General features: G+C 40.7%; 1 protein-coding gene across 1 annotated transcript; it reads right to left on the reverse strand.

The window, feature by feature from the left end:
- Positions 1-763: 763 nt before the first annotated feature.
- rps6ka4 (ribosomal protein S6 kinase, polypeptide 4) lies at positions 764-24,714 on the reverse strand. Its single transcript, XM_056284429.1, has 18 exons — positions 24,627-24,714; positions 22,793-22,864; positions 14,688-14,755; positions 9,815-9,965; positions 9,516-9,631; positions 8,341-8,448; positions 7,580-7,660; positions 7,063-7,166; positions 6,600-6,750; positions 6,257-6,418; positions 5,320-5,445; positions 4,613-4,746; positions 4,312-4,405; positions 3,907-4,077; positions 3,627-3,818; positions 3,377-3,536; positions 2,361-2,524; positions 764-2,243 (listed from the first exon to the last, which is right to left on the reverse strand). The coding sequence occupies exons 1-18, from the start codon at positions 24,712-24,714 to the stop codon at positions 2,031-2,033; spliced, it is 2,355 nt and encodes a 784-aa protein (XP_056140404.1). The 3' UTR covers positions 764-2,030.
- Positions 24,715-27,466: the final 2,752 nt, after the last annotated feature.

Raw genomic sequence — 27,466 nt, forward strand, 5'->3', positions numbered from 1 at the left:
GGTATCCCCACTCTTATAAACAACACAGTGGCATAATGACTGAAAACGATTGGTTTCATATGCAAATTGCCATGAGGCTTAACTAGAATTACAAAGGCCATGTGTACCCTTCACAGAGATTTTGGGAATGGTTGCAATCACAGCATTGTAAGATGGTGACAGATGGACTCTTAGGCCCCCTCCTCGGTTCAGGGATGATCATTCCCTTTTCACATAGATGGTCTCTTTGACTCGCCATACCCCGTTTCCCCAAAACAGATATTGGTCTACCCCAAGAATCGGGTCCCCCAGCACAAACGGAGCAATACGTGTACTCTGTCAAGTGCCAGGAGGATTGCTGTGACTTTTACTTTAGCACTTTTACTTTAGCACTGGTTTTGCTCTTAGATGCTTGTTTAGATGCACTTATGACCTCTGATGACTAGTAGTTCTCCTGATTTCCTACGTTAAATGCACTTATTGTAAGTCGCTTTGGATAAAAGCGTCGGCTAAATGACTGTAATGTAATGTAACACTGGTTTGAACGGGGAGTCAAAGAGGCCATATATGTGAAGAGGGCACGGCCATCCCTGAACGGGGCGGGGGGGGGGCAAGAGTACATCTGTCACCATCTTACAATGCTATGATTGCAACTATTCCTCATTCCTCTGTGAATAGTATACATGGTCATTGTAACTCTAGTTAATGGTCACGGCAATCTGCATATGAAACTGGTCGTTGGTTCTGGTCATTATGCCACTGTATTGTTTATAAGGTTGGGGATACCTGCAGTCAGTTTAGACTGAAGCGGTCACTTAGATGAGTGATGGAACGTTTCTCCCAATGGATGTGTAGATGTATGTACACAGCATGCGTAAATACACTGTATGAACAAGTGCCGCAATTGTGCAGTTGGACAGCAGTGTTTGCACACTGTTCAAATTCTGTCAGTATTTTGTTTTTAATCAAAGTCATGAGTGAACTGTGGTCTACAGAAGATTTCACTGGGCCTACAGTACATACTTTATCACAGGAATAACTAGATTTCCAAAGACTATGATGCTTGTATTGAAGATCATTACTTGCCGTCAAAGTTGGTTGAAGAAATTAACTGAAAAATGTCCCCATTATAGTGTCATTCACTCTATCCAATGTACAAAATTATAACATCCCAAGCAATTCCCTCTCCGCAGTCATTCCAAAAATTTGCTATTTTCAACTCTGATGATCGAGATTCGACAATATATCAACATTATAGGGAAATTGTGCAAACAACCAGTTTTCACCAAAATTTACACAAAATAAACTCATGACTCCTCTATAGAAAAAAAATATCCAAGTATCAGACACCTCAACTGTCACAAAATAACTGCAATCTTAATGCAACATAGATTCTAATCATAGCACATGCAGATGACTATAACTTTGCCCACTGACTTGTAATTTGTCTTACTGCCACAAAGTCAAACATGACTGAATAGAATAATCATGGGATAAGTCCTCAAAATCCAGGACAGGACGTCCATTTGTTATATGCATATTTATGAGTATTCATGAGGGCTCAGCAGTTAAAGTCACTGTTCTGCTGTGTTTATGGCTTCTACTCACTCATGGCTCCATTTTCCCTTTATCCCTATATGGTCAGGCACCGTCCATATCCAAAAGTGAGAATATGTAAATATGTTTTCGTTTTTGTGTTTCTTTACTTATCGTGTGTAACATCACCAAATTCTAGTAACTAAATACTTGAATATTCTTAAGGCCACAAACTCTTAATACGTCTTTATATAGATATAAATCTAGATTTCATTGTGATTGTGTTCCTTTCACTTCAGAAAAATATGTTTTAGGTCTTGGGGAGAGTATAAGAAAAAAATAGATTTGCATTGATATGCCACAATAGCTTCCTGGCAGGAAGTAAATACTCAACCAGTCTTTTGGTTTGTTCATAACTAAACTGATGGAACCCAAAAGCCAAATCATTTACAGAGGACAACGGCGCCCAGTATACTTCCTCTATTTCCCCTCTCTCTGCTCCTCACCATTGTATGCTAGCTCTGCTTTGGACTCACAGTTTGGCTTGGCTGTGCTTTGGATTTTTTTGTAGATGCAGATGAGGAAGTTGATGAAGATGAGGAGGAAGAGGAGGAGCTCCATCGTGTCTCAACGCCTGTACTTGTCATCTTGAGCTTTCGTCGCTTTGCAAGGGGGGCATTGTCGACACTCTTCAGGAAGACGCCCTCCCTCTTCCCCCGGTTGAAAGCCTGGCAAAGGAGGCAAACAACAAAAAAGTGATGAATGTGCGGCAGCAGGAAATATCTTAACATCTAATCAACTCCTGGTTTAAGAGCATTGGTAATTGTTATCCATGACGCCATTACCTTGTAGGTGGCGTTGACATAGGTGCGGACAGTAGGCCCGCTGGACTCAAGCACATCTGGAGTGCATAGCGGAGTGGTAGACATGGATGCACCGCCCTGCAGCCAGCTGTTCTCCTTCAGATCAGACAGTTTGAGACGCCTCTCTGGATCCACTGTCAGCAAGCCTAAAACCAAAGAGGAAGCGGTTAAGTTGTAAGTCACTTATAGAGACAAAATAACAATAAATTAAGCATGTGAACAGTGTTCCAGAAAGAGTAAGTTTACAAAAAACAAAACAAAAAACACCCCGCTGTTGTGGAAATTGCAAAGCACGGGCAACTTTTATCCTATTCATAATTGTGTACCCTCATGGTCTACTGCTTTCTGACAACACATTATATGAATATCTGCAAGTTTGATCACTGTATCAGTCTTTTTTTATGTGCAGTATTTGGGTTGCATTGATTTGCAGCTCTAGACAGTCAGCTTCAGAACAAAGTTCCATTTAGCATGCACAAAAACTTTCACAGCAATTTAATCAAAAACAACTTGCTTACATGCTGTTTGCTTGAGAGACATAATCAATCACTATGGAAAAGGAACAATTATGGGGACTACTTTCAGCAGCACACTAGAATTTATTTGGAGTGGCTAAAGGTAAACAAGAGCAGAATTAAATACAGCACAAGTGCACAAGTAACATTCAGCACTCATTCTCTGCTTCTTCCAAACAATGATGGATTATGCCTCAAGCAACGTGTGTCTCTGTAAGTAGTTTGCAAAGGCCAGCAAGATTAGAATGGCAGAGAGAATAGATTGTGGTTCCAAATTAATATGCCATTCTATGGCTCTGAAATTCCATAATTTCTCCATGAGAAAAGCACACCAATTCTTGAATTTACATATAATAATGCAAAAAATGTGCAGCGGGGGGAAAAACTGTATGTCATACCATTTTGTATCCCATCTTTAGTTATACACTTGAAGTCAAAAGGGAACAGAAAATGGCACAAGTGAGAGAAATCCCTGTCCTGTACCTTTCACAAGCTCTTTGGCCTCCTCTGACACCCCCTTCCAGGCCTCCCCAGCCAATGAGAAATCTCCTTCTTTTATCTTTTGCATGATATCAGCTGCATGAGATGAGGTCATCTCACGCTGTTCACACTGAAACGGCACCTGGCCTGACAGCATGGTGTACTGGTGAAAACAAACACAAAAATACACTCATTAGCACCACAATAATCCCATATCTTTCAATTGCAACACAATTGAGTATTTTAAAATTACCAAGATAACCCCGAGACTCCAGAGGTCACAGGCCTTGTCATATCCTGCACTATCAAAGAGCTCAGGCGCAGCATACTGCAGCGTGAAGCATGGTGTCTGTAAGGGGGCACTGCCCGCAGGACACAGACGGGCAAACCCAAAATCTATCACTTTCAGCACCGAGTCTTCGCTCTCATCTGCAAACAGCACGTTCTGCAAAGCAAATCAGAGGTAATGTGATTATCCCAATGTTTTACGTGTTACACACATTGCTGGTTGAACTTTGAATGGCATGGCCCACCTCTGGTTTGAGGTCTCTGTGCACCACCCCAGCCTCGTGCATAAAGCTGACAGCAGATACCAGATTCCGCAACAGCTGGCTGGCCTCCGCCTCCCCGAAGAGCTTCTTCCGCTTGATCCTTTCTAACAGCTCCCCACCTTGCAGAAGCTCCATCACCAAATAGGTGTGGTACTGACAAAGAAAAAGACATGTGGAGTTGAGAACATAGTTTTGTCTTTTCGTGTCACTCTCGTTCCTAAATAGAGTTCTACATTCTGAAAATTAATATTGTGTATTGGGCAGTTTCCCATTTCTCTTTTGTGTGTAAATGGTGATGACGGGTGGGAACAAATGCTTGGCGTGTTATGTAATATCAAAGGTTGGGCACATAAAAAGACATGACCATCTTTGATTCCATTATTTTACCTGGTCAGTGTAGACTTCTTGCAGCTTGACAATATTGGGGTGGGCCTCACACTGCCTCAAAGCTGCAATTTCCCTCTGCGTGTACCCTTCCATTCTGACAAGAGGTTGTAAAAGGCAATGTGGATATTCTTTGTACTATAATGATAAAACAGTACAGTAATAGTGGCAATAACAACATACAATAGTTTAAACTTCCATGGGAAAAGAAGGCACATAGCAGCAAGGCTGTTGTGCTTGTTCCTGATCATGATGCAGGATACCAAGACAGAGTGCCCATCCCATAAACTATGTTTCAACTGACCTGCGGCTGACGATCTTGACAGCATATTCAAGGCCACTCTGTCTATGTCGGCATTTCCTGCACACAGAGAAGCTCCCTTCGCCTAGTGGTGGCCCCTGGAGACACAGCTCATAGGTCTGGAAAAACTGGGATTCCTTGACCAAAAAAGTAGACGGGGTTAGTGAAGCTCAAACAGAGAAATTAATATTGTGCAATAGTATATGGCACCTAATACTGCACTGTCATGAGGCACAAGACATGAAATTCACGAAAGGTTATGGCTTGAGGCCAGCATATGAAATCATTTATGTGACATAGTGCAGGGTAGCATTTTCTGCTGGCAGCCAAAGTAGATAATGTGGTGACACCAATATTTTCATTTGGGGTCTACTACCCATACAAAAAGTATGTGAAATTGCTCATTTTGAAATAGCTGTTCATTGAAATGTCCCCTATGGCCCAATATTACTGAGCCTACCAATGCATGATTATTAAACAGTTTGTAAGCATTATATATCATTATAGTGTACGAATTGGATACAACATGCTACATAAAAATGATGGTCTTCAATTTACATGTATACAATGCATACAACCTTATATGCCCGACTCGCCTCTCATAGACCTTTACCAACAAACACTTCTTTGAGCCAAACATGTAGCACATAGTTTTTCAATTTATCTATCCACTTGGTTACCCTGACACAGTGCTACTGCTAGTTCCATACCTGTAACATGGCGCTGCGCTGGACAGTGGCTGAACCCGGTCGATCAGTGCCGACGTGCGAATCTAGGAAGTCTCCCATGACTGCATTCTTGTTAAACAGGATGGAGGGTGCAATGAATGAGTAGCCCTGAAACAGCAGAGTGTAGTTTAGATGAGCGTCTTACAGGGCAGCCCACTGTGTTAGTGGAAAATCTGTGGAGTGCATTTAAACAGTTTCATTCCAAAACATTACATATCTAGTAAAATGGGACTATTGGTAACATTTTGGATTTCTTGAAACATAATATGACTAGAAATTATCAGTGGGGGTTGGTAATGATTAAAACAAAGTAAACCCCCTCCTCCTCAGATATCTGTATCAAAAACACAGGAGTGAGGGCAGCTGAGTGTTTCTTATTGTTTGCGGGCCTGCGACACCCCAGCTCCAGAAGACTTGGCTGGCAGTCGCAGCTCTCCACAGTCTATGCAGCAATTTGAGCAAACTGATAAAGGTGTTCTAAAAATGGTAGATGTCTGGGTATCTGCTACCTGTCTTTTTGAATAGTCTTGTCCATTTTGGACAAGTTTATTTGTTATTCTGATGCTGAACAATGGATAGCAGCATTCAGGTAGCCACGTTAAAAAAATTACATTTAAATTCAAGTGAATATTGCAACCGAAAATTGTTGTCTTCACGACAAAACCATTTTGCAGGCAGATTTATTAAGCTGACTCTTTAACATGGGCAAATATTGTGCTCTGTTTTCTTGCCGGTAATAATTCTGTCAGTCAGATGACTGACAGAATGATTAAATCATTGACAGCAAAATTATTAAATCATCATTGGCTGACAAAATGATTAGAAAACATCAATTTCTTCCAAATGGCAAATCTCTCATTTTGGAAGGTAACACTTTCCATTGCTATTTAGGCTGATGATGTTGACCATGAGTGCTGACCTGGAACAGGCGGTCCGTGCTTGGGGGCGTGCTGGCTGGAGAGTAAACAGGATCCATACCGGTGAATTCCTCAGCAAAGTTTCCCACATCAAGTTCATTCTTAAGCTCAGGTCTAAATGGGCTCGGAACCTTCTTTTCTGCAAGGTCAGCCCAGTTCAGACCCTGTGTCATACCAAAAACAAACAGATGGAAATGATGAAGGAGCTGACTGTGGTGGGTTTAAGGGTTTTGCTTATGTGTGTCTGTCTGTATGTATGCATTTGAGGTGGGGAGGGGTCCTTTGCTGTTGGATAATTAGAAAGAGGGAGAAGAAGAGGACTATATCAGGCAAGGTAAAGAAGACCTTGAAGAAGGGATGTGCCTTGATGTCTTCTGCCCGTCGTGGCCCAGAGCCCAACCTCTTGTGGGGATCCTTCACCAGCAACTTCTTCAGCAGGTCCTGGGCTGTGGATCCGATCATGGAAGGGAATGGGGGCTCACAGCGTAGAATACGTCTAAGGGGAAGGTAGTTAGAAAAGATTTACAGGCAAAGGGAAATAATGAGGTTAGACTGTCCATTATGGAAACACAGCACCCTAATAAGATGTTAATGAAATTTTAAATTGGCGGTGGGCTTTAAAAAGTAGGTTGCACAAAAGACCCAAATTATACTTTTTATGAACACAATTACACTTTTCTGCTGGGGAAATAAAAGGAGGGGTAAAGGGTGTATCTAACACAGCTGCTGTAATCATCTCCAGGGAAATGGAGAGAGACAAAGGTTGAGGGAAGAGTGAGAAGAGTGAAAAGGAGCAGACACCACTCACTTTGACACCTCACTCTGGGAGTTCCTCTCTCCCTCCAGGGTAAAAGGAGATGCTCCTGTCAGCAACTCAAACATCAGGATCCCAAGACTCCACCAATCTACAGACTAACAAAGGGAGACCGGTGAAAAAGGTGACAAAGGAAAGCACAGAAAAAAACAAAACAAGGGGGAGATAAAATGACCACCATTTCTACACTGTTGTTGCTCTCTGAAAGGTCCACCCTGATAGGGATTAACTGTACATCACAGGAAAACACTCACCGACTTGCCAAACAACACGTTAGCACAGGGCTTAAAGAAGACCCGGATACTTACACCTTCATTTATTTCATGACCTCTAAAAGGGCCTGACAGTCCTGTGAGAATCATACTATATAGTCAGTTCTGAAGCATTTTGCCTTCCTTGGCAATTTAAGATCCAAATCTACTTGCTTAGTCTCACTGAATGGATTGACCATGACACCTTTAATTTTTTAATGTTTACAAGATGGCTTGTGCCTAATCATTATTCTTCTTACCTTTCCATGACCCGACTTCCCCCTGATGATTTCAGGAGCCATATACTCAATGGTGCCACAAAAAGAGTACGTCCTTTCTCTCTGTAATGAAGGGAAACACAAGGTAGTGTGTCTACAATGGCATATTGATGAAGTAATTTTTGATTCTGATGACAGTATTCGCCAACACACAGGCAACGAGCATGCCTGCATACATACAGTAAACACACTATAATATATTTAAACAATATCACACGAGAGGGAGTGCTGATATTCAGTATAACAGCATGACCTCGAGTGTGATATTGCTTTTATACAACAGTTCTAAAATCGCCATTTATTAGTTGACAGCAGCCAAGTCTGAAAGCAGTTCAAAGCCCATGTTGTTTGCCTTACGGTGTTAGCTTCATTTTTGCTCGTCTCTAATTTGTCTAGGTTGGCTGGTGTCATATCAGCACACCTGGAGGTTTGCACTAAAGTAGACCTATCTATGCTTTCCTTCCCTTCGTCCTCTTCTGACGACCATTCGTAATTTAACTCAAATGTTATTTGTGGAAATATATCCATCTTTGCCGTGCAAGTTTGTTACAATCCGATATTGATAACGACCATTAATGTAGCCTAATTAACGGTTATTAATAGAACACCTGTGCGGTGGAGTGATACATATAGTTAAAAGTCCCAGTGCTTTTATACTGAATATCAGCACTCATGGAATGCCTCTTGTCCAATCAAATGACTTGGTTGGAACTAACTGTAGTATAAAGTCGTTTATTACACACCTCTTCTTTCAGGAATTCCTTGCTGAGTCCGAAGTCTGTCAATACCACATGTCCTTCGCTATCTAGCAGGATGTTTTCCAATTTGATGTCTCGGTAAACAATCCCAAGCTGTAAACAACATGGCAAATACTTTGGTATATACAAGGTGAATGCATCAATTTCTAAACAGTGACAGCCTGTGGTTTCATAGTACATGATAAACATTTACATAAGCAATTAAGACAAAACCTCCATGGAAAATGCAATGCCAATCAAAATGAGGAAGGACCATTTACTGTAGGTCATCTTCATTTATTACACAATCGTCCTTTGACCAGAAGACCAACACTCAATTTTAAAGCAGAAAATGCCTAGAAATTACCATGAAGTGAAGCATTAACTTTAACAACAACAACTTAGATTTGTATAGTGCCTTTCAAGGAACCCAAGGACACTTTACACTAGATAAGAACAAAAAAAAACAAAAAAACATTAAAACAAAACTCAAAAGACTACAGACCATAGGCCTTAGTAAAAAGGTAAGTTTTCAGTAGTCTTTTAAAATCATCCAAAGAAAATAACTTTAGAAAATAATGTTGCCTCATTGTTGGGGTCAACAAAAATACCGTTCTCCACAAAGATGCTGTTGATATGAGTTCAATTCAGATATCTGATGATGTTTTCCCCATGAATCAAGTCATATTTCCCTCTTAGAATTTTCATCGAAATACGCAAACTGCATATTAGTGGTAACTAATCTACAAGCTGCAATTTATTAATCATCTCAGGTAGCTTTTGAAATGTCAACTTATAGGATTATCTTTTGATGCTGTGTTGTTTACTGCAATTTTCCATAGTAACATTTAATTTGCAAGGAAACATACCCTTAGGAAGACCAGCAAATATAGACCAACTACTAAATACCGTGGCAGTGTGGTCATATGCCCTCACCACAAGCTTGCAGTCGCGTAAATTCTACCTCACCTCCATGCTGTGATTGTGCGCATTTGGGGAAAAAGCATGGTGATCAACTTTCAACACCACATTTCCCTTCCTTTCTCATTAGCACAAAATGATTAACTTGCATTTGCAAGTGCCAGCATAATATCTTTAATGAGGCATACATATTTCAGATGGTAAAGATGAGGGCAGAGGCTGACTTTAGTTGAATGGTTGTGAGGAGAGAGACACCTAACCTTATGCAGGTGCTCCAATGCCAGGACTATTTCCCCGATGTAAATCCGCACAGCCTCCTCTGGAAAGTGATCTCGTTGGTACAAATGAGTGAACATCTCCCCTCCGCTCACATAGTCTACACTCATACACACAGACAGATACACAGGGCACTTAAATAGACATATACAAAACACACAATAAACAAAAAGGCCAACAGAAAGACACATAAAGTAATAGACAGATGAAGAGAACATACATTCAGCATTTCTGGATTAAGATCAGGCGATTCCATATTTGGGTCAGTTGACCCAGTGCTCACCCAGGATGAGATGCAGTTTGCTCTGCGTCTGGAAGGCATAGTGGAGGGTGACCAGAAAGGGAGACTGGCGGATGTGCTCCAGGACCTGCCTCTCAGTACGAGTATGCTCTGTTGTCTTTGCTTTTTGAACAATAGCGGCTTTCTTCAGCACCTGGGGCATTAATTATAATCTTCCATTAGCTTTTATCAGTCAACACCAAAAAACTGAGCTGTGTTCAAAGGCCACTTGAAATGGGGGGGGGGAAAAGTCTGTTTTGTAAAGGGAAATTTTGTCGATGGTTTTATGTATGTGCAATCAGTACTGATAAAGCAATAAAGGTCTTAATGTGTACTACATTTATGGAGAAATCAGTGTTCTCCTGCTCATAGCATTTCCCACAGCGGTTAGATGTACCAGAATACATTCTGTGCACTGTCGTCCATAAAATCCTCTGCACTAGTGTTGTGGGATGTCATTTCACCATCGGAAACATAGTTTAGCCAAGAAAATGAGGATGTGTTTTTTGAACAGCGTGTTTAGAGTATTAGAAACCCGGCTCGGCTGTTAGTTTTTCCGCCTGCCAGCTGACATCCGTCTGCCAACTTGGCGGCCAGATAAAAAACCCCGCAGTACCGATCAGGAAGAACTGCTGGTGTTTTTTTTTTTTTATCATTAATTAATTAATTCGGTCATACATTTGTGTGCATATACAACAGACAGAAAAAAAATCATCGAACATATTTACATCAGCCCATTTCACACAACAAAACTCTATCAATCAATGACTGAAAAAGGAATAGGCTGAAGCCCAAGGCTTATTGTTGCCTATCCTATACAGTCCTTAAATTAACCTAGAATATCAGAATTACAAAAGGAAGAAAAAAAAGGAGAATTTATACTAAGTTGTAATCCTTAATTATTTTACATTTTAAAGATTTTCTGAAACTCAACAGCGAGCTACAAAATTTCCACTGATCATCAAGACCATTCATTATAAGACCATTCCATAGCTTGACTCCCAAAACTCAAATACATCTGCATTTTATGTTGGTTCTCACTTTACATGTTTCAAAAATACACAACCCACTTAAATTATAGTTTCCTTCTCTTAATTTAAAAAAAAATGTTGGATACAAAAAGGAAGGCTTTTACTTCTAGCTCGAAAAAGTATTTCCAGTGTTTTTAAATACACAATATCTAAGAATTTTAAGGTGCAGGACCGTATAAATAATGGATTAGTAGAGTCATGGTAACAAGCTTTATTTATTATTCTAATAGCTCTTTTGTGATGTTTAATTATAGAGTCTATATTTGTTTTATAAACATTTCCTCAAACCTCAACACAGTATGACAGATTTGACATTATCAGTGAACAATACAATATACACAAACATTTCCTATTCAGCAGATCCCTTGTTTTGTAAAGAATAGCAATAGATTTAGATCATTTCCATTTAATATATTCTATATGTGGCTTCCAACAGAGTTTATGATCTGTAATCAATCCCAAGAATTTTGTTTCAAATACTCTTTCAAATTCAACTGCATTTAACTTCAGTTTTATTTCACAGTTAACCCTAAAACCACTGAACACCATACATTGTTTTATTTTCATTCAGTGATAACTTATTAATATAAAATCATTTTTTTACCATTCTCAATTCCCTTTCTACTGTTTTCAACAATTCTTTCATGTCCTCCCCTGAACAAAATAAATTTCTATCATCAGCAAACGTAACAAATTTCAATATATTAGATACCATAGAAATGTCATTTAAATAAAGTATAAACAACTTAAGGCCCAATACTGAACCTTGTGGAACACCACAAGTTATTCTTCTTAGATGTGATTCAGTGTTTTCAATTTTCACATATTGAAACCTATTATTTAAATAACTTTTTAACCAGCGTTGTGTGACACCTCTTATACCATAATGTTCCAATTTCTGCAAGAGTAAGGAATGATCGATTGTGTCAAATGCTTTACGTAAATCAATAAAAACACCTACAGTGTTTTGTTTCTTATCTTTTCATTGCAGATAAGGTTGACAATCTGTAAAAGTTCCCTTTAATTAATTCACTGAATCATATGCTACCACATGGAGATGGAAAAAGCCCTTATAAAATGATTGCTGTGTGAAATTGGACCTCGAACAGCATCTGTTCATGATCCTTTTTTTTTTTGGAAAATTTCCCCCTTTTTCTCCCCAGTTGTATTCGGTCAATTACCCCCACTCTTCCGAGCCGTCCCAATCACTGCTCCACCCCCTCTGCCGATCCGGCGAGGGCTGCAGACTACCACATGCCTCCTCCGATACATGTGGAGTCGCCAGCCGCTTCTTTTCACCTTACAGTAAGGAGTTTGACCAGGAGGATGTAGCGCACTGGAGGATCCCGCTATTCCCCCCAGTTCCCCCTCCTCCCTGAACAGGCTGACCAGAGGAGGTGCTAGTGCAGCGACCAGGACACATTACCACATCCGGCTTCCCAACTGCAGACACAGCCAATTGTGTCTGAAGGGACACCCAACCAAGCCAGAGATAACACAGGGATTTGAACCCGCAATCCCCGTGTTGGTAGGCAATGGACTAGACCGCTACGCTACCCAGACACCCCATGATCTTTTCTTAAGAGTGTAAAAGTACTAAAAACCTGCCACTAAAAATGTTGTGGCATTACAAATTTCATTTTATTTTAGATTCACATGTTGGTAACCTCAAAATTTGAAAGCAGTGAAGACTAACAATCTTGTTCATCAACCAAGCCACCTCTTTAAAACAGTGAATGTAAATTCTTTGCCTAACACATGTAAAGACTAGATTTAATCTTCAATTTACTATAGAACATAAAAAAAGATTTTACGTTTATTAATAAATGTAAGCACGGTTGCGTCATAAGTTGTGCAGCTGTTATGGATTAAAAAATTAGAGAGCTGCAGCATCTCTACCATTGTAATCTTATGAACATTAAAACCTAATGGGATTTTTTTACACTATCAAATAGCGCAACTATGTCACAAAATTCCACCTTTTTACCAAAACCAACCAGACTTTAATGATGAATAGCTCAGCCATTAATTGGTCTACAGAAATGGCTGACCACTCAAAGAATCTATGAATCTCAAATTTACAATGGAAGTAACAAGGTCAAACAGGGTGAGGGGCATGAGCTCTCAAAGCATATACCTTAATTCATCTATCACAGCGCCACCATGTGGACATTCTTATCAGAATACAAGGAAGAACCGATTCTGAGCCTAGATGAATATCATAAAGTTGGAATGGCATGACCAGCTTAAAAGCTGTAGGCGTAATGTGTATGGAAAGAAAATTAGAATAATACGTATGTAAAGAACTGTAGTGCGTTACTGCTGCATCCACACTAAATACACTTAGGCCTAAATGAATATAAATATGTGTATGCAAATCATCGTCACATGGTCCTCGAAAAACTCTCAGAGCCATTCACTAAAGACTTGATTAAAGTGGTGAACAGGTCGCGATGCTGGTCCACACTGTTTGGGCTAGGAGGATCTAGTTCCATGGCAACACAAGAGTGAAGACGATGGGATCCACCACAGGTTGTACTCAAGTGATGGTCGGATTGGGAGTCCGGACTGCCCACTTGTTAGGCACTTACGAGCCAGGGATGTGTGAGATTTTTATAACCGCCAGTCCACGGTTAGCCAGCTAAGTGCTGCCCAGGTTGTGCCAACTCCACAAGTGAAGTCAGGTCAATACTACGAGGAGGGGCCTATCCAGGGTTTGTCACGTATGCAGGAATCGGTAGCCTGTACCTTTCAGCCTACATCACAAGACACTTCAGCAACCCGGGTTGCTGAAGCGTCGGGATGCTGAAGCATCTTGTATGCAAATATACTGTATATAAATAGGTGCAGAAACACCAATTCATAATAAGAGAAATTGAAATCAGTAAGTCCACATTCTGGAAAATAGTTCCTTTTTTTCAGTTTTGACAGCAGCACTTTGATTTCAAAACTTTCAAAGGTTCCTTTTCTCCTAAGATCCCTGTTTCGGCGGCATGTCGTAATGTAAAAGCTGCACCTAATGAGCTGTTCAGATTCCTCCAAACTTTTTTCTTTTTTCTTTCTGCACATGCCACTCAAAATCAGCTGTTCTTATGTATTATTTTTGAACTGTTAACTATGCTAATTGAGGCTTCCCTGTCACAAGCATTAGATTTATGAAGAAGTGCCAATCCAGATTCAAGGAGTATGTGCAAGAACAAATAAAGGCAGTGCAGTTGAGAGCGTTGTTATTTTCGTTTATATACTTCTCACACGAACAATTCTAATACAAGGGAAATTTGGGAGAATGATCCTAAAAGTTGCGTCAGTGATAAAAATCCATTTGACTACAATTATTTTGAGCCTCATATACTTTGTATGTAATCATCCTCAAATCCTTTTGTAACCATTGAGCCTTTTGCCAGCATTCTCCAAAGAGATGCACCTTCACACTGTTTCTCTCATATTAACCGTAGCTGATGTTTCCTTTTTAAAACTGAGGAACTTGTCAGGTCAAGACTTCATGTGGTCTCGCAAACTTCAGATTTGGCCATTTTGAAAGATGCAACTGCTCTGTTTAGTACAAACTGGTATATAGGGAGAGGTGGGTTGAGCAGCATTTCTTTTTAATAGAGACGAGAGTTATGAAAACAACCGTGGGCCAATTTATATGATTACAACCTTATTCCAAAGGGCCCTTTAAAGCTCTACAGGGAGCCGCAAACAAAAACAATGTGGTCATTAAGTATAATGAAATTAATAACAGGATTAATGTCCAGTGTTAGCTTACAGCCAAAAATATAAATTAAAAACAAAAAATGTGCCTTTGCTGATTACATTCTAATATCACACCTTGAAAATCTTACCTTCATAGCATATAGCTGGCCTTCATCATGACCACTATTCTTCCTGACCAAAAACACCTTTCCATAAGCTAGACAAAGGCGAGAATGTTTACTTAATTAGTCACATAAAAAAGCATGTCATACAATATAACTGTCAAGATAAAAGATGTTAACAAGGGAGTTGGCCCTCTACAAGCCAGTGAAAACAGGTTAAACAGGTGAATTAATTTCGTAAGTGACAAGATTTCTGCTGAATTTCTGCTGAATAGACATCATGCAATCATGATACAGGAAATTTCTTCTTTCATTTGTTTCTGTCTATTTATTTAAACTTTTAACTTTGATTTTGTCATTTCTTTTATCCAGATAAATGATAGGAGTGGGACAGGGTAGGGGTGACAGGCAAGACATTTTCTAGTATGATTCCCTGCAAGGCCAAATTTCCCCATGGACAGAAAACATATTTACTCAGGCCCATTAATATTTGGGTTGAGATTTGGAGGCACAGATGGTAAAGAACTCACCATCACTCTTGTGTCTATATGAAATTCCCTAGTCTTTCATCACAGGATGATGGCAATAATCCAAACCACTTGTGTTAATTGGTGTAAAGGTCTTGCCCTTTAAACAGCTGAATCAACCTTATGATGAGTGAAAATCCATAAATATGAAAAAGGAGGGAAAACACTGTTCAATGCGGCAATATTTTATTATTATAGCCTATTCATTATTCATTTTTTAATTTTGCCTCTATCGGAATGCTATTTCTTTCCATTTTTTGTGTAGTCAATCCCACTACTTTTCATTAAATGAGGCATGCCCAATTTACTTAAAGGCAGAGGTGGAAAGTAACAAAATACATTTACTCACGTTACTGTATTGAATACTTTTTTGGTGTATGTTGTATTTTTTAAGTACAATTTAAAATCGGTATTTTGTATTTTACTTGAGTACGTTTTGACTCAAGTATTGTACTTAGTTACTTTATAAATCCTATCCGTTACTGAGTAAAAATAACAATTCAACCTACAGCGGAAAAATACGCGCCAGAACCATAGACAGTAAACCAATGGCCAGAACCAACAGTGACAAATGATGATGTGATTAGCACTGGCGCGTGAACATAGAGGGCGCGTGCGGACAAGCTAGGTTAGTGGGCACGAAGTTTTTAGTTTCTAGTGCTAGAATGGAGGTCGACAAAGCAGGCACGGCCAGCGGTCGCGGTCCAGAAGACCCGGACGTAGAAATAATAGATGAAGCTCAAGCTGAAACATCGAAGTCTGTAGAACTAGATGCAGAAAAAAATCCTTGGCCACATTTGGAAGATTTCTTTTTGTTCAAGCGTAGGAAAGGCAACAGCATCATCATGCAGTGCAAGATGTGCCTCCCAGCAGTGAAGTACCTGTCTGCTTTCAACAACTCCACTTCAAATCTGCAGAAGTATGTTTTGGTAAGTATTTCTGCTGTCTCATTAGTAGTTTTATTTAATATAGCCAACCCAGGCTCACCCCATTTCGTGGGCATTTTTATGCTAGCACCTGCAACCATTGACAGTAGAAGAAACCCACAGCTAGCCAGCACATTCTAATTAGCTGCTATGCTAACATAATCAAACGTGACACATCATTAAGTACCAAATGAACTCGCTCCAGCCGACAATCCGCATGTTTATCATACTTCAAACAGATACAAAACGCGTAATGTATATTTGCAGTCTGTTTAAGTCTTTAGGACATTGGCTAAATTTGCATAACAGCTAGCCTCTGGTACTTGAGTGTGTAAAGGCTAGCTGTTAGTTGCTAGTAGTCTTGAGTGGACTCGGGGAAATTAACCTTGGTTAAATTTAGCTGCTATGAATAGTCGGTGTTACCCCGTCGAAATTGCCACGGGTTTCAATTTGATTGTGTCTTTGAATTTACAGTCAAATCAAATGTATCAACTGTGTTAACAGAGAGGGTTGTAGTGTGAGGCACTTTGCCTAACCAACATTACAGGGCACTCAGTGCTCCTCCACTATAGGCGGGGAGCTAAGGGGCCTTACCGTGCACCCTCCTCACAATCGAACGAAACCAACTTTTTTTAAAAACGTCTGACCATGCTGAACATGTTAACAAATGTTAACATTGAAAATTTTGAGTTGCATTTCATGTTTCAGGTACTCAATGCATTTCAATGTATTTCCCTCCATTGGAAATGCATTACAATTACAGGAACATGACTCTCCACGAGCAAGGGGAAAGTGTGACATCTGTCTTTGCAAGTTTAATCACATCTAGTGATAAATGTATGGTTTTAGTGGTATTATTGGCTTTCTCTAAATAATAAAGGCCAAAATGTAAAGTCTTTCTACTCGATTTACAAGGCAAATCAAGTAGAAAGACTTTAAATTTTGGTCTCTACTATTATGGAAAGCCAATAATACCACTGAAACCATACATTTTCCAAAAGCTTGTGTCCTCTAGATGTGATTAAACATGCAGAGACAGATGTCACACCTTCCCCTTGCTTGTGGAGAGCCAATGGAGGGAAATACATTGAAATGCATTGAGTACCTGAAACATGGCGTGCAACCCAAAATTTTCAATGTTAACATTTGTTAACATGTTCAGCAATGGTCAGACCTTTCAAAAAAAGTTGGTTTCGTTCGATTGTAATGAGGGTGCACAACTGCACGGTAAGGCCTCGTAGCTCCCCGCCTACTAGGCAGACCCAGAAAAGATTGTTTTGACTCCTTCATATCGACGACAAGGGATTAGATCACTAGTAGGCGATTGTTGCTCTGTGTGCATGCAAGCAGCTATGATGATTACACATGCATTGATATGTCTCCTCCCTCTGTATCATAATACTGGTAGGCTATAGAAACACATTGGCTTTTGATGTTGATTTGAAATCTCAATTTTAGCATTCAAATCCAAATCATTGATTTTGTTGGGAAGGGTGCAGCATTGTAATGCCCTCTGGATTGTGGCATATTGTGCTTAATACAATGTAATAGACAAAATGTGATGACTAAAGAAATAGAAAACTTTTATTTATCAAAGTTTTAATTTCAGTGTGTTTAATAAGCACCACATTGATTCCTCTACTGATAATACCCTTTTCTTTTTTTTCCACAGAGGAAACATCCATCGAAACAGTTGGCTTTTAGCCGGGCAAAGCCAGGGAAGCGAACCCACCAAGCAAATCCACCAAGTCCAAGCAAGCAAACAAATATAAAAGATGCCATGACAGTGGGAGGCAACCGCCGTGTGCCACAAGGCAAGATCGACAAGATCATCATTAGGCTAATATGTGAGGGCCTTCATACATTTAGTTTGGTTGAACAACCTGCGTTCAAAGAACTTTTGACAACGCTAAATCCACAATGCAAGGTCATTTCCAGGCCCACTGTCCGGACAAGATTAGAGGCATCTGCCATTCAGATGAAGAAGAATGTCATGTCCCATCTCAGTAAAGTGAGCTACGTTGCCACCACTACAGATTGTTGGACTGCACACCAGCAAAGTTTTATTGGGGTGACAGGTCATTGGGTGGATGAAGAAACCTTTGAGAGGAGATCAGCTGCGCGTGCATGTAAGAGGTTAAGAGGGTCCCACACTTTTGATGTCCTTGCAGGGGCACTTGACGACATACACTGTCAGTATAGAATTAGGGACAAAGTGGTGAGAACCACAACAGATAGTGGCTCAAACTTCGTTAAAGCTTTTAGTGTCTTCGGAGAACAGAGCCAGTCTGAGGATGCAGAATCAGATGCTGAGTCGGACAGAGATTCAATTGATGATGAGCCCACAGCCAACTACCTGGACACATTCAGCATCCTGGAGCAAGATAATGGCCTGGAGTACCAACTTCCTACACACCAAAGGTGTGCAGGCCATCTTCTCAACTTAGTTGCCACAACAGATGCTGAGATAGCAGAAAAGAAGATGGACACATACAAGAGACTATCACGTGCAGCCTTTGGGAAATGTCAAGCCATGTGGAACAATACAGGTCGTTCATACATGGCAGCAAAAGTTGTGGAAGATCATTGCCGACTCCAGCTCATCCAACCAAATCAAACGCGGTGGAATTCAACATTCATGGCTGTGGAGAGAATCATACGGATCATACAAGAGAAAGGGGAGGAGGCAATCAGGAATATTTGTGAAGAATTCAAATTGAAAACGTAAGTTTTAATTTGCATTTCAACAGTATGAAAGTGTGAATGTGTGTTTACATACTTGAAACTTAACTTATCCTGCTTGATTTCCTAACAATTGTTTGTATTCTATTTATGCCAGGCTGACTCAAGCAGAAATTGCTTTCCTGACTGATTACTGCTCGGTGATGAAACCTCTGGTAAAGGCCTTGAACATACTTCAGTCAGAGACCAACACACACTTAGGGTGGCTTCTTCCAGTGATATGTCAGCTACAAGCAAAACTCAAAAGGCAGGAGACCTCATCCAAGATGTGTCTACCACTCATCAAAGCCATTCAGGATGGTGTCCAAAAGCGTTTTGGTGAGATTATGATGGACCCAGAACTGATTGCGGCAGCAATACTTCTACCGAAGTTCAAGACCACCTGGACAGAGAGGCCTGATGTCATAGAAACAGGTATGATTGCATCTTCTAATAAACTGCTTTTCAACAGTTTATAAGAGATCTACTTTGTTTTATACTCAATACAATGTGGTCAGTGCTATAAGGCATTATGCATTATGGTGCACTCTTGGTAAATTAATCAAGTCTTAATTGTCAGAAATGTGTTGTTTGTCACTCGACAGGTCTGGCTTATGTCAGACAACACCTTGACCAGATGGCAGAGGTGGAAGTGGAGCAAGTTGGACATCATTCCTCAGATGAAGATGATTTCTTCTCCTCAATGAAGTCCAGAAGGTCAGAAGGTACAGGGGAGTTGGAAGGGTACCTAGCCTGTATCCCAAACGATATGGATCTGCTAAACTCCTTTCCAAATTTAAAAAAACTCTCTCTGAAACTCAGCACTGGCCTGCCTGCTTCAGCTGCCTGCGAGCGGCTTTTCAGTTGTGCTGGATTACTGTTCACTGCAAAGCGAGCAAGGATGAGCTCAATTAACTTTGAAAATCAGCTGCTGCTTAAACTGAACAAGAAGTTTGTAGACTAGGTTATAGGTGATTTAGGGTGTCACAAAACTAGTGGCCTTGATTTGCAATATTCCTCTCTGGAATATTGCTGCTCTTTTATGTTAGTTCCTTTAATTTTGTAACACTTGTGAGCGTCATCATGTGGACATTACTTTGTAGTTTGTACCTCTCTGAGAGAGAGAGAGACAGAGAGAGAAAGTAGGCGTGCACAAGCCTGTTTAATGTTTTTTACCACTAAATGGATGAGCTCAATTAACTTTGAAAATCAGCAGCTGCTTAAACTGAACAAGAAGTTTGTAGACTAGGTTACAGGTGATTCAGGGTGTCACAAAACTAGCGGCCTTGATTTGCAGTATAACAGCTGTTGCTGTTGGTGTTGACATGTATGTTGTTGTAATTACACTTACATTTGTGTAGGTATTCTTTGTTGTTATCGCACTTACACACACATGCCCTCTATAGCGCTCTTGCAGCTGTGGAGATGGCATTAACACATTCTCATTCTCTGATGGTTAACAAACACACACACACACACACACAAGCATGTCTCCTCTGGAATATTGCTGCTCCTTTATGTCAGTTTGACTTTGTAGCAACACTTATGAGCGTCATCATGTGGGCATTACTTTGTACTTTTTACCTGTGTGTGTGTGAGAGAGAGAGCGGGTGAGAGGGAGAGAGGGGGAGTGTGTGCGTGTGAGAGGGAGAGTGAGAGAGAGAAAACGTGAGAGTAAGCATGTTTAATGTTGTACCACTAAATGGATGAGCTCAACTAACTTTAAGATGCTACTTAAACTGAACAAGAAGTTCAGTTGTTGTGAAGTTGTTGTTATTGCGCTTACATTTGTTACACTTGTTCTTTAATTAAAAACAAAATAGTTATGGATCCCTGACCCCTTGTCCTATTTTTACTACCCTCACACCCCACACAAAGAAAGTAACTAAGTAACTTTTACCTAAAGTACATTTCAAATGAACTACTTTTTACTTTTACTTGAGTACATTTTCAGATGAGTACTTTTACTTCTACTTGAGTAATATTTCATCAAAGTATTGGTACTTTTACTTGAGTACAATATTTTTGTACTTTTCCCACCTCTGCTTAAAGGATATGTTCACTGGTTTTGAACCCAGGACCTCATTAAACCTGCAGTGCGGACATTTTGTCTCCCCCTTCTGGCAGTGAGAGTAATTACTTCTCTTCTTTCAGTGCTCTCCAATGAGGAAAAGCTACACCAATGGATATAAGTGTTTGTCCTTGCCATCAATCACCCTCTTTATTTCTTTTCTTTTTTTAATTTATTTTTACTTTAATCCTTCCTCTGAACGCCGAGTTTCTTTTTTCTCTGGAGCATCAGAATCTTTTCTTGGATGCTTCTCAGGTTTTTCCGCCATAGCATCCAAGCCTGGCAGAAAGCCCTCAGGCAAGCCAATCAGAGGCATGCAAGCGCTTTCGTCACACGAAGTTCAGCTGCCAAAGCAATCATTGCGGTCTGATGTAAAATGCATCAGCACGCATCACTTCCGATGCGCCAGTGCGGGAATGTCGCCACAGACACCAGATTTAAAACTCCAGTATACTATCAAATACAGAGAGATTTACCTGGTGGTGATAGGCTTAACTTCTGGATCACCACCTTGCCATGGTAGAGAAGCATGCATGTACCAATGACCCCAAGAGCTATGCCCTCTGGAGCTTGGCTCCTGGTAGGGTCACCCAAGGCGGACAGGTCAAAGGGGAGGCTCCAGACGAAGCACGATCCAACAAAGATCCAACAAAGACCTCAATGGTGGAACTGGCAGAGGATGTCTCCAGGTCACAACGGCAGTGAAGGCGGATGAAGGCTGCAACTGAGGGCAGTCCCCAATCGTCTTGGTTCTCCATGCCACTGGACTCTGGCCACCCCCTGCCAAGGACTGTGTGGTGGCTGCAGGCACATCAGCCACTCCACATAAAAAGCTGTCATACGCAGGCATCCTCCCATTATGTGGCTCCAGGATCGGCCTCTACACCCACCTGAGGACCCAGAGGGACTCAGTGGGAGGACAGTCATACTCGTCCCCAAGTGACGACTGATGATGATAGGCTTAATCATCATCGTATGAACTAATTTGGCAAGGGCTTGAATGTCACGGACATTCATTTATATGTAAAAGTCCCACATTCAAGTTTCACAAACATTGCTGGGCATCATTAAAACTCATACAGACAAAAACCTTACCGATAGCTGAAGTATTGAGAAACTTTGTTGAATCTTCTTGCTGGGCTTCAATACAGTCCAATGGGCAGCTATTTCAGCCTTCAAAAACCATATCTCTCCTTTTCAAAAATGGGAAGCTCATAGTACATTCACATGTATTTTCATTCTTTTTATGTTTATTTAGAGTAAGTTATGAAATAGAGTAAAATTTGATTTGGAACAACTTTCTGAATTGATACAGTACATCACAGTCATTCTGTAGCATAAGTTACAGTCACATTCATCCAGAGACAATTGCGAATATTTGCAGAATTGTAAAATAACGGCATTACAACTGAACAGAAAGCATGGTTTGAGACTTTTTTCTTTTTAAATCAAACCTATTAAGATTTGTGTGACTACTGTTAACTTCCCGTTTTTGACAAAGAGGTTGATTTAAACCATTTCCCCATCAGACTGTGTTGAAACCCAGCAAGAAGACTCAAGATTAAAATGGTGAGTTTCTCAATACTCATGCGATCAAGCAAGTTCTTGTCTTACAATTTTAAATAATGCCAAACAACATTTTAATGTGATCTAGGTTCGAACATGGTGTACCTATCCTTTAAGTAAATTAGGGATAAACTGGAGGGATGGCTATTCAGTCATCATTAGGTTGACTCAACTGTTTAAAGGGCAAGAGCTGCTTTGGATTACTGCCTTCATTCTAGGTCTGGAATGAAAAAAACTATCCTCTAAGTGTTTGCTTTAGTTTGGCTGCCATTTGTAATTGTAATTCTAAGCCATGTGGGGATGTGTCATGCAAACTCTTACCTCCGGTACCCAAAACTTTGAGAAGCTCAAAGTTCTCCATGCCAACCTTTTCAGTATGACCAGTGAGGTTGGCTGGTTTAGAAAAAAAAACACACACACACATAATTCAAGAGGAGATATACAGTACTCAAGCACACAGCAAACTGTCCCACATAGACAATTACCTCCTATGCAGATGCAATAATACAATTAAATTTGTAAACTCAGAACCAGAGCGACTATAAGCTCCTCATCAAACAACTTGCATTAATTCTCAACCATATGCAAGGCTTCATTATGCATGCTCAATAATCCAGGTAAGAAAATCAAAGAAAATTGAATCAGTTCATCTGGATACATTTATCGACAGATATTTCAGCAGTCATCTAAGTGACCTCTTCAGTCTACACCGACTGCAGTATCCCCAACCTTATAAATCAACAATCAGTTTCATATGCAAATATGGGCGTGACCATTAACTAGAGTTACAATGGCCATGTGTACTATTCACAGAGGATTTGGGAATGTTTGCAATCACAGCACTGTAAAATAATGACAGATGTACTCTTAGCCCCCCCCCCCCCCGTTTCAGGGATGGTCATTCCCTCTTCACATAGATAACCTCTTGGACTCCCCGTTCAAACCAGCGTTCCTCCCTATTAAGGATGAGCACATCCTCATCCTTGAAAGATGTAGACTGTGGAGTCCTGGCCTGACGTATTAGCTCTTCTGTGTTGTGCCATCCTCTAGGCCAGCGTCTGTTTGGTTTCCCCAATGTACAAGTCACGGTAATCCTCCTGGCACTTAACAGCATGTACTATATTGCTCTGTTTGTGCTGAGGGACCCGATCCTTGGGGTGGCCCAGTTTTTGGTCCAGCGAGTTCTTGGGGTTTGAAAGCAACTGAGAAGCGATGTTTGGAAACCATGCATGTCAACTGTTCCGACACTCCCACCACATATGGAATCACCACTGGTTTACGCTTAGGCAGCTGTTGCCCTTCTCCTCCCTTCGATCGGCTGGTGCACTGTTTGGGCATCTTCCTGGCTTTGACAAATACCCGGTTAGGATAACCACACTTAACCGGGGCCTGTTTAATGTGGGATTTCTCCCCTTCCCTGGCCGCTGTGTCAGTGGGGACGTTGTCAGCTCAGTGGTACTGCATCCTGATGTCTCCTAGTTTGTGCTCCAGTAGATGAGAGTCAAACCTCGAGTACTGATCAGTATGTGTTAGTTTGTAGCAAAAATCAACAATCAAATGTCCCCTATCACCAATTGCATTTTCACAGTCTAAGAAGGCTAACCTGTCATTTTCCACATCCTCCCTGGTGAGCTTGATGTTGTCCACAGTATTAATGTAGTCGGTGAAATGTGGGGGACGTCCTGAGATTTAATTTTAACCCAGGTGTCATCCACAAATCTGAAGTGAAGATGTCACTTTGATGAGTGATGAAGCGTATCTGTCAATAAACGTTGTATCCAGATGAACTGATTCAACTTTCTCTGATCATATGCAAGGCTAACTCCACCTTCAAACTCCCAAGTTATTTGAACATGGGCTGCTGACGGTTTATCAACATGAGCATCATATTCTCAACATTCTCTGCAGTAGGACTCAAACGTGGTTTGTGTCACCAATCTACTTGTTCTAGGTTATTAATGACTTATGACAGAATAAGAAAAAGAACTTGCCATTACAAAGGGTCTCGTTTAATACCAGCTAATCAACTACCAGACCAATCTGATCATCTGTAAAGTGACACAACTAATGAAAGCATCAAGTGACTAGTCCATTGCCTGCATGTATATTGGCTTTAAACGCGATAGCACGGATAAATTAGACACTCGTGGCTTACCATTGGTGATCTCATGTTTGACAGTGCGAACACTTCTAGGCGTCTTTGCATCAGAGTCATCACTGCTATCAGATGTGTCCCCAGGCATAGCAAAAGCTGGCTATATCCACACACCACGACTTGAACTAACTAGCCAGCTGTTTGTTTGTTTGTTTGTTTGTTTGTTTGTTTGTTTGTTTGTTTGTTTGTTTTGGAAACGTAACACAATAGCTGGGACAGCGAAGTCGTAACTTAAAACCCTTTCTGATATACAGAGATGATCAAAGTCGTCTGGCTGACATTTGTAAATATTGCTGCCCCAATTTCCTTGCTTTGGACATACTTGGTGTTTGACATTAGCGATCAGTTACCTCTGTGGTTGCTCGTACACAATAATTGCCAAAATTATTCTTTTTAAAACAAACTAGGTGACGAACGTTAGCTGATGTTATTAACTTAATTTCACCCTCAACCATTGAAGATAGATGGTGCAGTCTTGCTACCGAGTGGCTAATGTTAGCATTGTTAGCTGTTATGTATTACCCGATATTTTTCCTTCCGTGCGAACACAATACTCAAAATAACTACTGGGCATTTGACCGAGGGAAAAACGGAACACAACACACTAAATGGTGCAAGCCCCTAATAATGTTAAATGGCGAGTTTTCTTGCTAACTTAGCGAACCTAACTTTGTCATCAAAAATGCATCCTACCGAGCTGGTTTAGCTAGTCGTGGGTAGTTGTAGCGTAACATCACCAAGTGACCAAGCTAGACGGCTATCGCGAGCTAATCCGGTTGTCGCTCGTCAAACTTGGTGATACTGGCGGACACTTTGTGCTCGGACTCGGCTCGCTGGAGGTGGTTGGGCCAGATGGGATGTAAGTTTCAAAAAATAAGTCCCCCTGGTTGACAACAAGCGTGTTGAAAAGAGAACCAGCTCGGATAGTTCCTTATCCTGCCTCAGTGTGAACTAGGTTCACGACTCACTCGTGTGCTGATAGTAATACACCCGTTTGAGTCTGTTCACGTTTGGTCCAAATGATTGGGCAGCTGCTGCTGGCTGCTAACGCTGGTAGCCAACGACAAAGTGCGCGTCGCAGGACGTCGCGGGAGGGAGGACTCCCTGACCAACTAGTATGAGAACAACGAGTCGTACGCCACCAGGTAGCAGTTAATTGTTAACTGTAGAGAGATGTCTTAATGGGAGGTAAGGCATTGTCAGCAGCCTGGACCAGTGAGTGATACTGACGGAGCGTTCAACAGATTGAGGAGAGCAGTCGAGTTCAACTGGATTGACACGCAGAATTTGAATTTAGTTTTATGGTTTCTATATTTGATCTTTTTTGTGTGTTTTTTTGTTTTTTTTTTACTTTGTTTTCTCTGATATGTGTTTTCGTCTTTTGTGTTGCACTGCTGTGGGCTGGGGGAAATGGGATTTCAGTTCTTTTGTGTACGTAGTACATAAAGTGAAATGACAAATAAATGGTTCCTGATTCCTGATACTCATAGATCCCATATCGTCACAAACCCTGCCCTCCAAGTCACCCTGTTATAAAGTGTGTTCCCCTGAAATGTGATTTTTGGATTTAAAAAAAAACAACAACTGGTTGTTCCCACGCCTGCTTCACATTCTTACAGTCATACTGCACACATTTCACAAACTCTCCCCACGCTTCCAGCACCTCCTTGTAAACTCAGACCCTCCGCTCAACATACCCTTTTTTTCAGCTGCATATATACACTCCACTCTCCCCACACCCGCCACATTTATAAATTGCCTCCCTTAGAAACATCTTCTTTTTGTGATCCCTCTTGTGTATCTTACCATCATTTTCACCCTAAGTGCTAAGTGCTTTCTTTTTACCCCTAAATTGATTAACTTCAACACACCATCTTTGTAATAATTTTTCATCACCTCCCTTGCTATCCTAACTCCCTTCCCATCCCATAGAAAATCACTCACCATTCTTTCCACCTCCTTCAACACTCTCTCAGGCACATCCAATACATTCATTACATACGCGATCATACTCATAACTAATCCATTAACAACCATCTCCTTCCCTTTCAGCTTCAACCCCCTAAGTTTCCAAAGCCCTGATATCATCCTAATCTTATTCAATATCTCTTCATATTGTATATCTCTCTCTTCCTTGTCCTCATTCCTTAAATTCACACCTAACACCCTGAAATAACCCTTATTCTCTTTTAATCATATCCCTAAATCTTCTCTACCTGCCCCTATATGCATAACTTCTGACTTATCTATATTTACTTTAACCCCTGATGTCCTACCATACAGCTCATTAAAAAAAAACATTAAAAAAACAAAACACACAGCCCATCCAGTGCAACACAGTTGTATGTACCAGGGTTTATGAGGGCACAGGTACTGGTAGATGAAGTGAAGGGAAGGGGTGATGAAATGTGGTTGGGAACAGCGGAGGGGATATGTGGAAAGATCAAGGGGGGGGGGTACTGAGAGAATGGGTCAGTATGAGTGAGAGAGAGGCTGTGTTGGATGAGGAAGGAGACAGAAATGTATGTGGGAGAAGGATGAGTGTGATGAGTGTGAAAATGAGAGTGATGCATAGCTGTTTAAGAGGAGAAGAAGTGTGAAGACCTGCTGCGGAGAAAGTGTGGGAGAGGGTTATGAATGAGGTGGATGTAGGGAGGATATGGATGAATCTGAGAGTGACGTGGAATAGTGTTGAATGTGAAAATCTTGATTTTTTTTGTTTTGTTTATTAAGGCATAATAGGGTGTTCAATGATTTAATAATTAGTAAGTTTGATGTGAATATGAAGAAAGAATGTGATGTGTGTGGTGTGGGAGTGGAAACATTTATGCATGAGTTTG

The sequence above is a fragment of the Lampris incognitus genome, chromosome 8, assembly GCF_029633865.1.
Source record: "Lampris incognitus isolate fLamInc1 chromosome 8, fLamInc1.hap2, whole genome shotgun sequence".
NCBI lineage: Eukaryota > Metazoa > Chordata > Actinopteri > Lampriformes > Lampridae > Lampris > Lampris incognitus.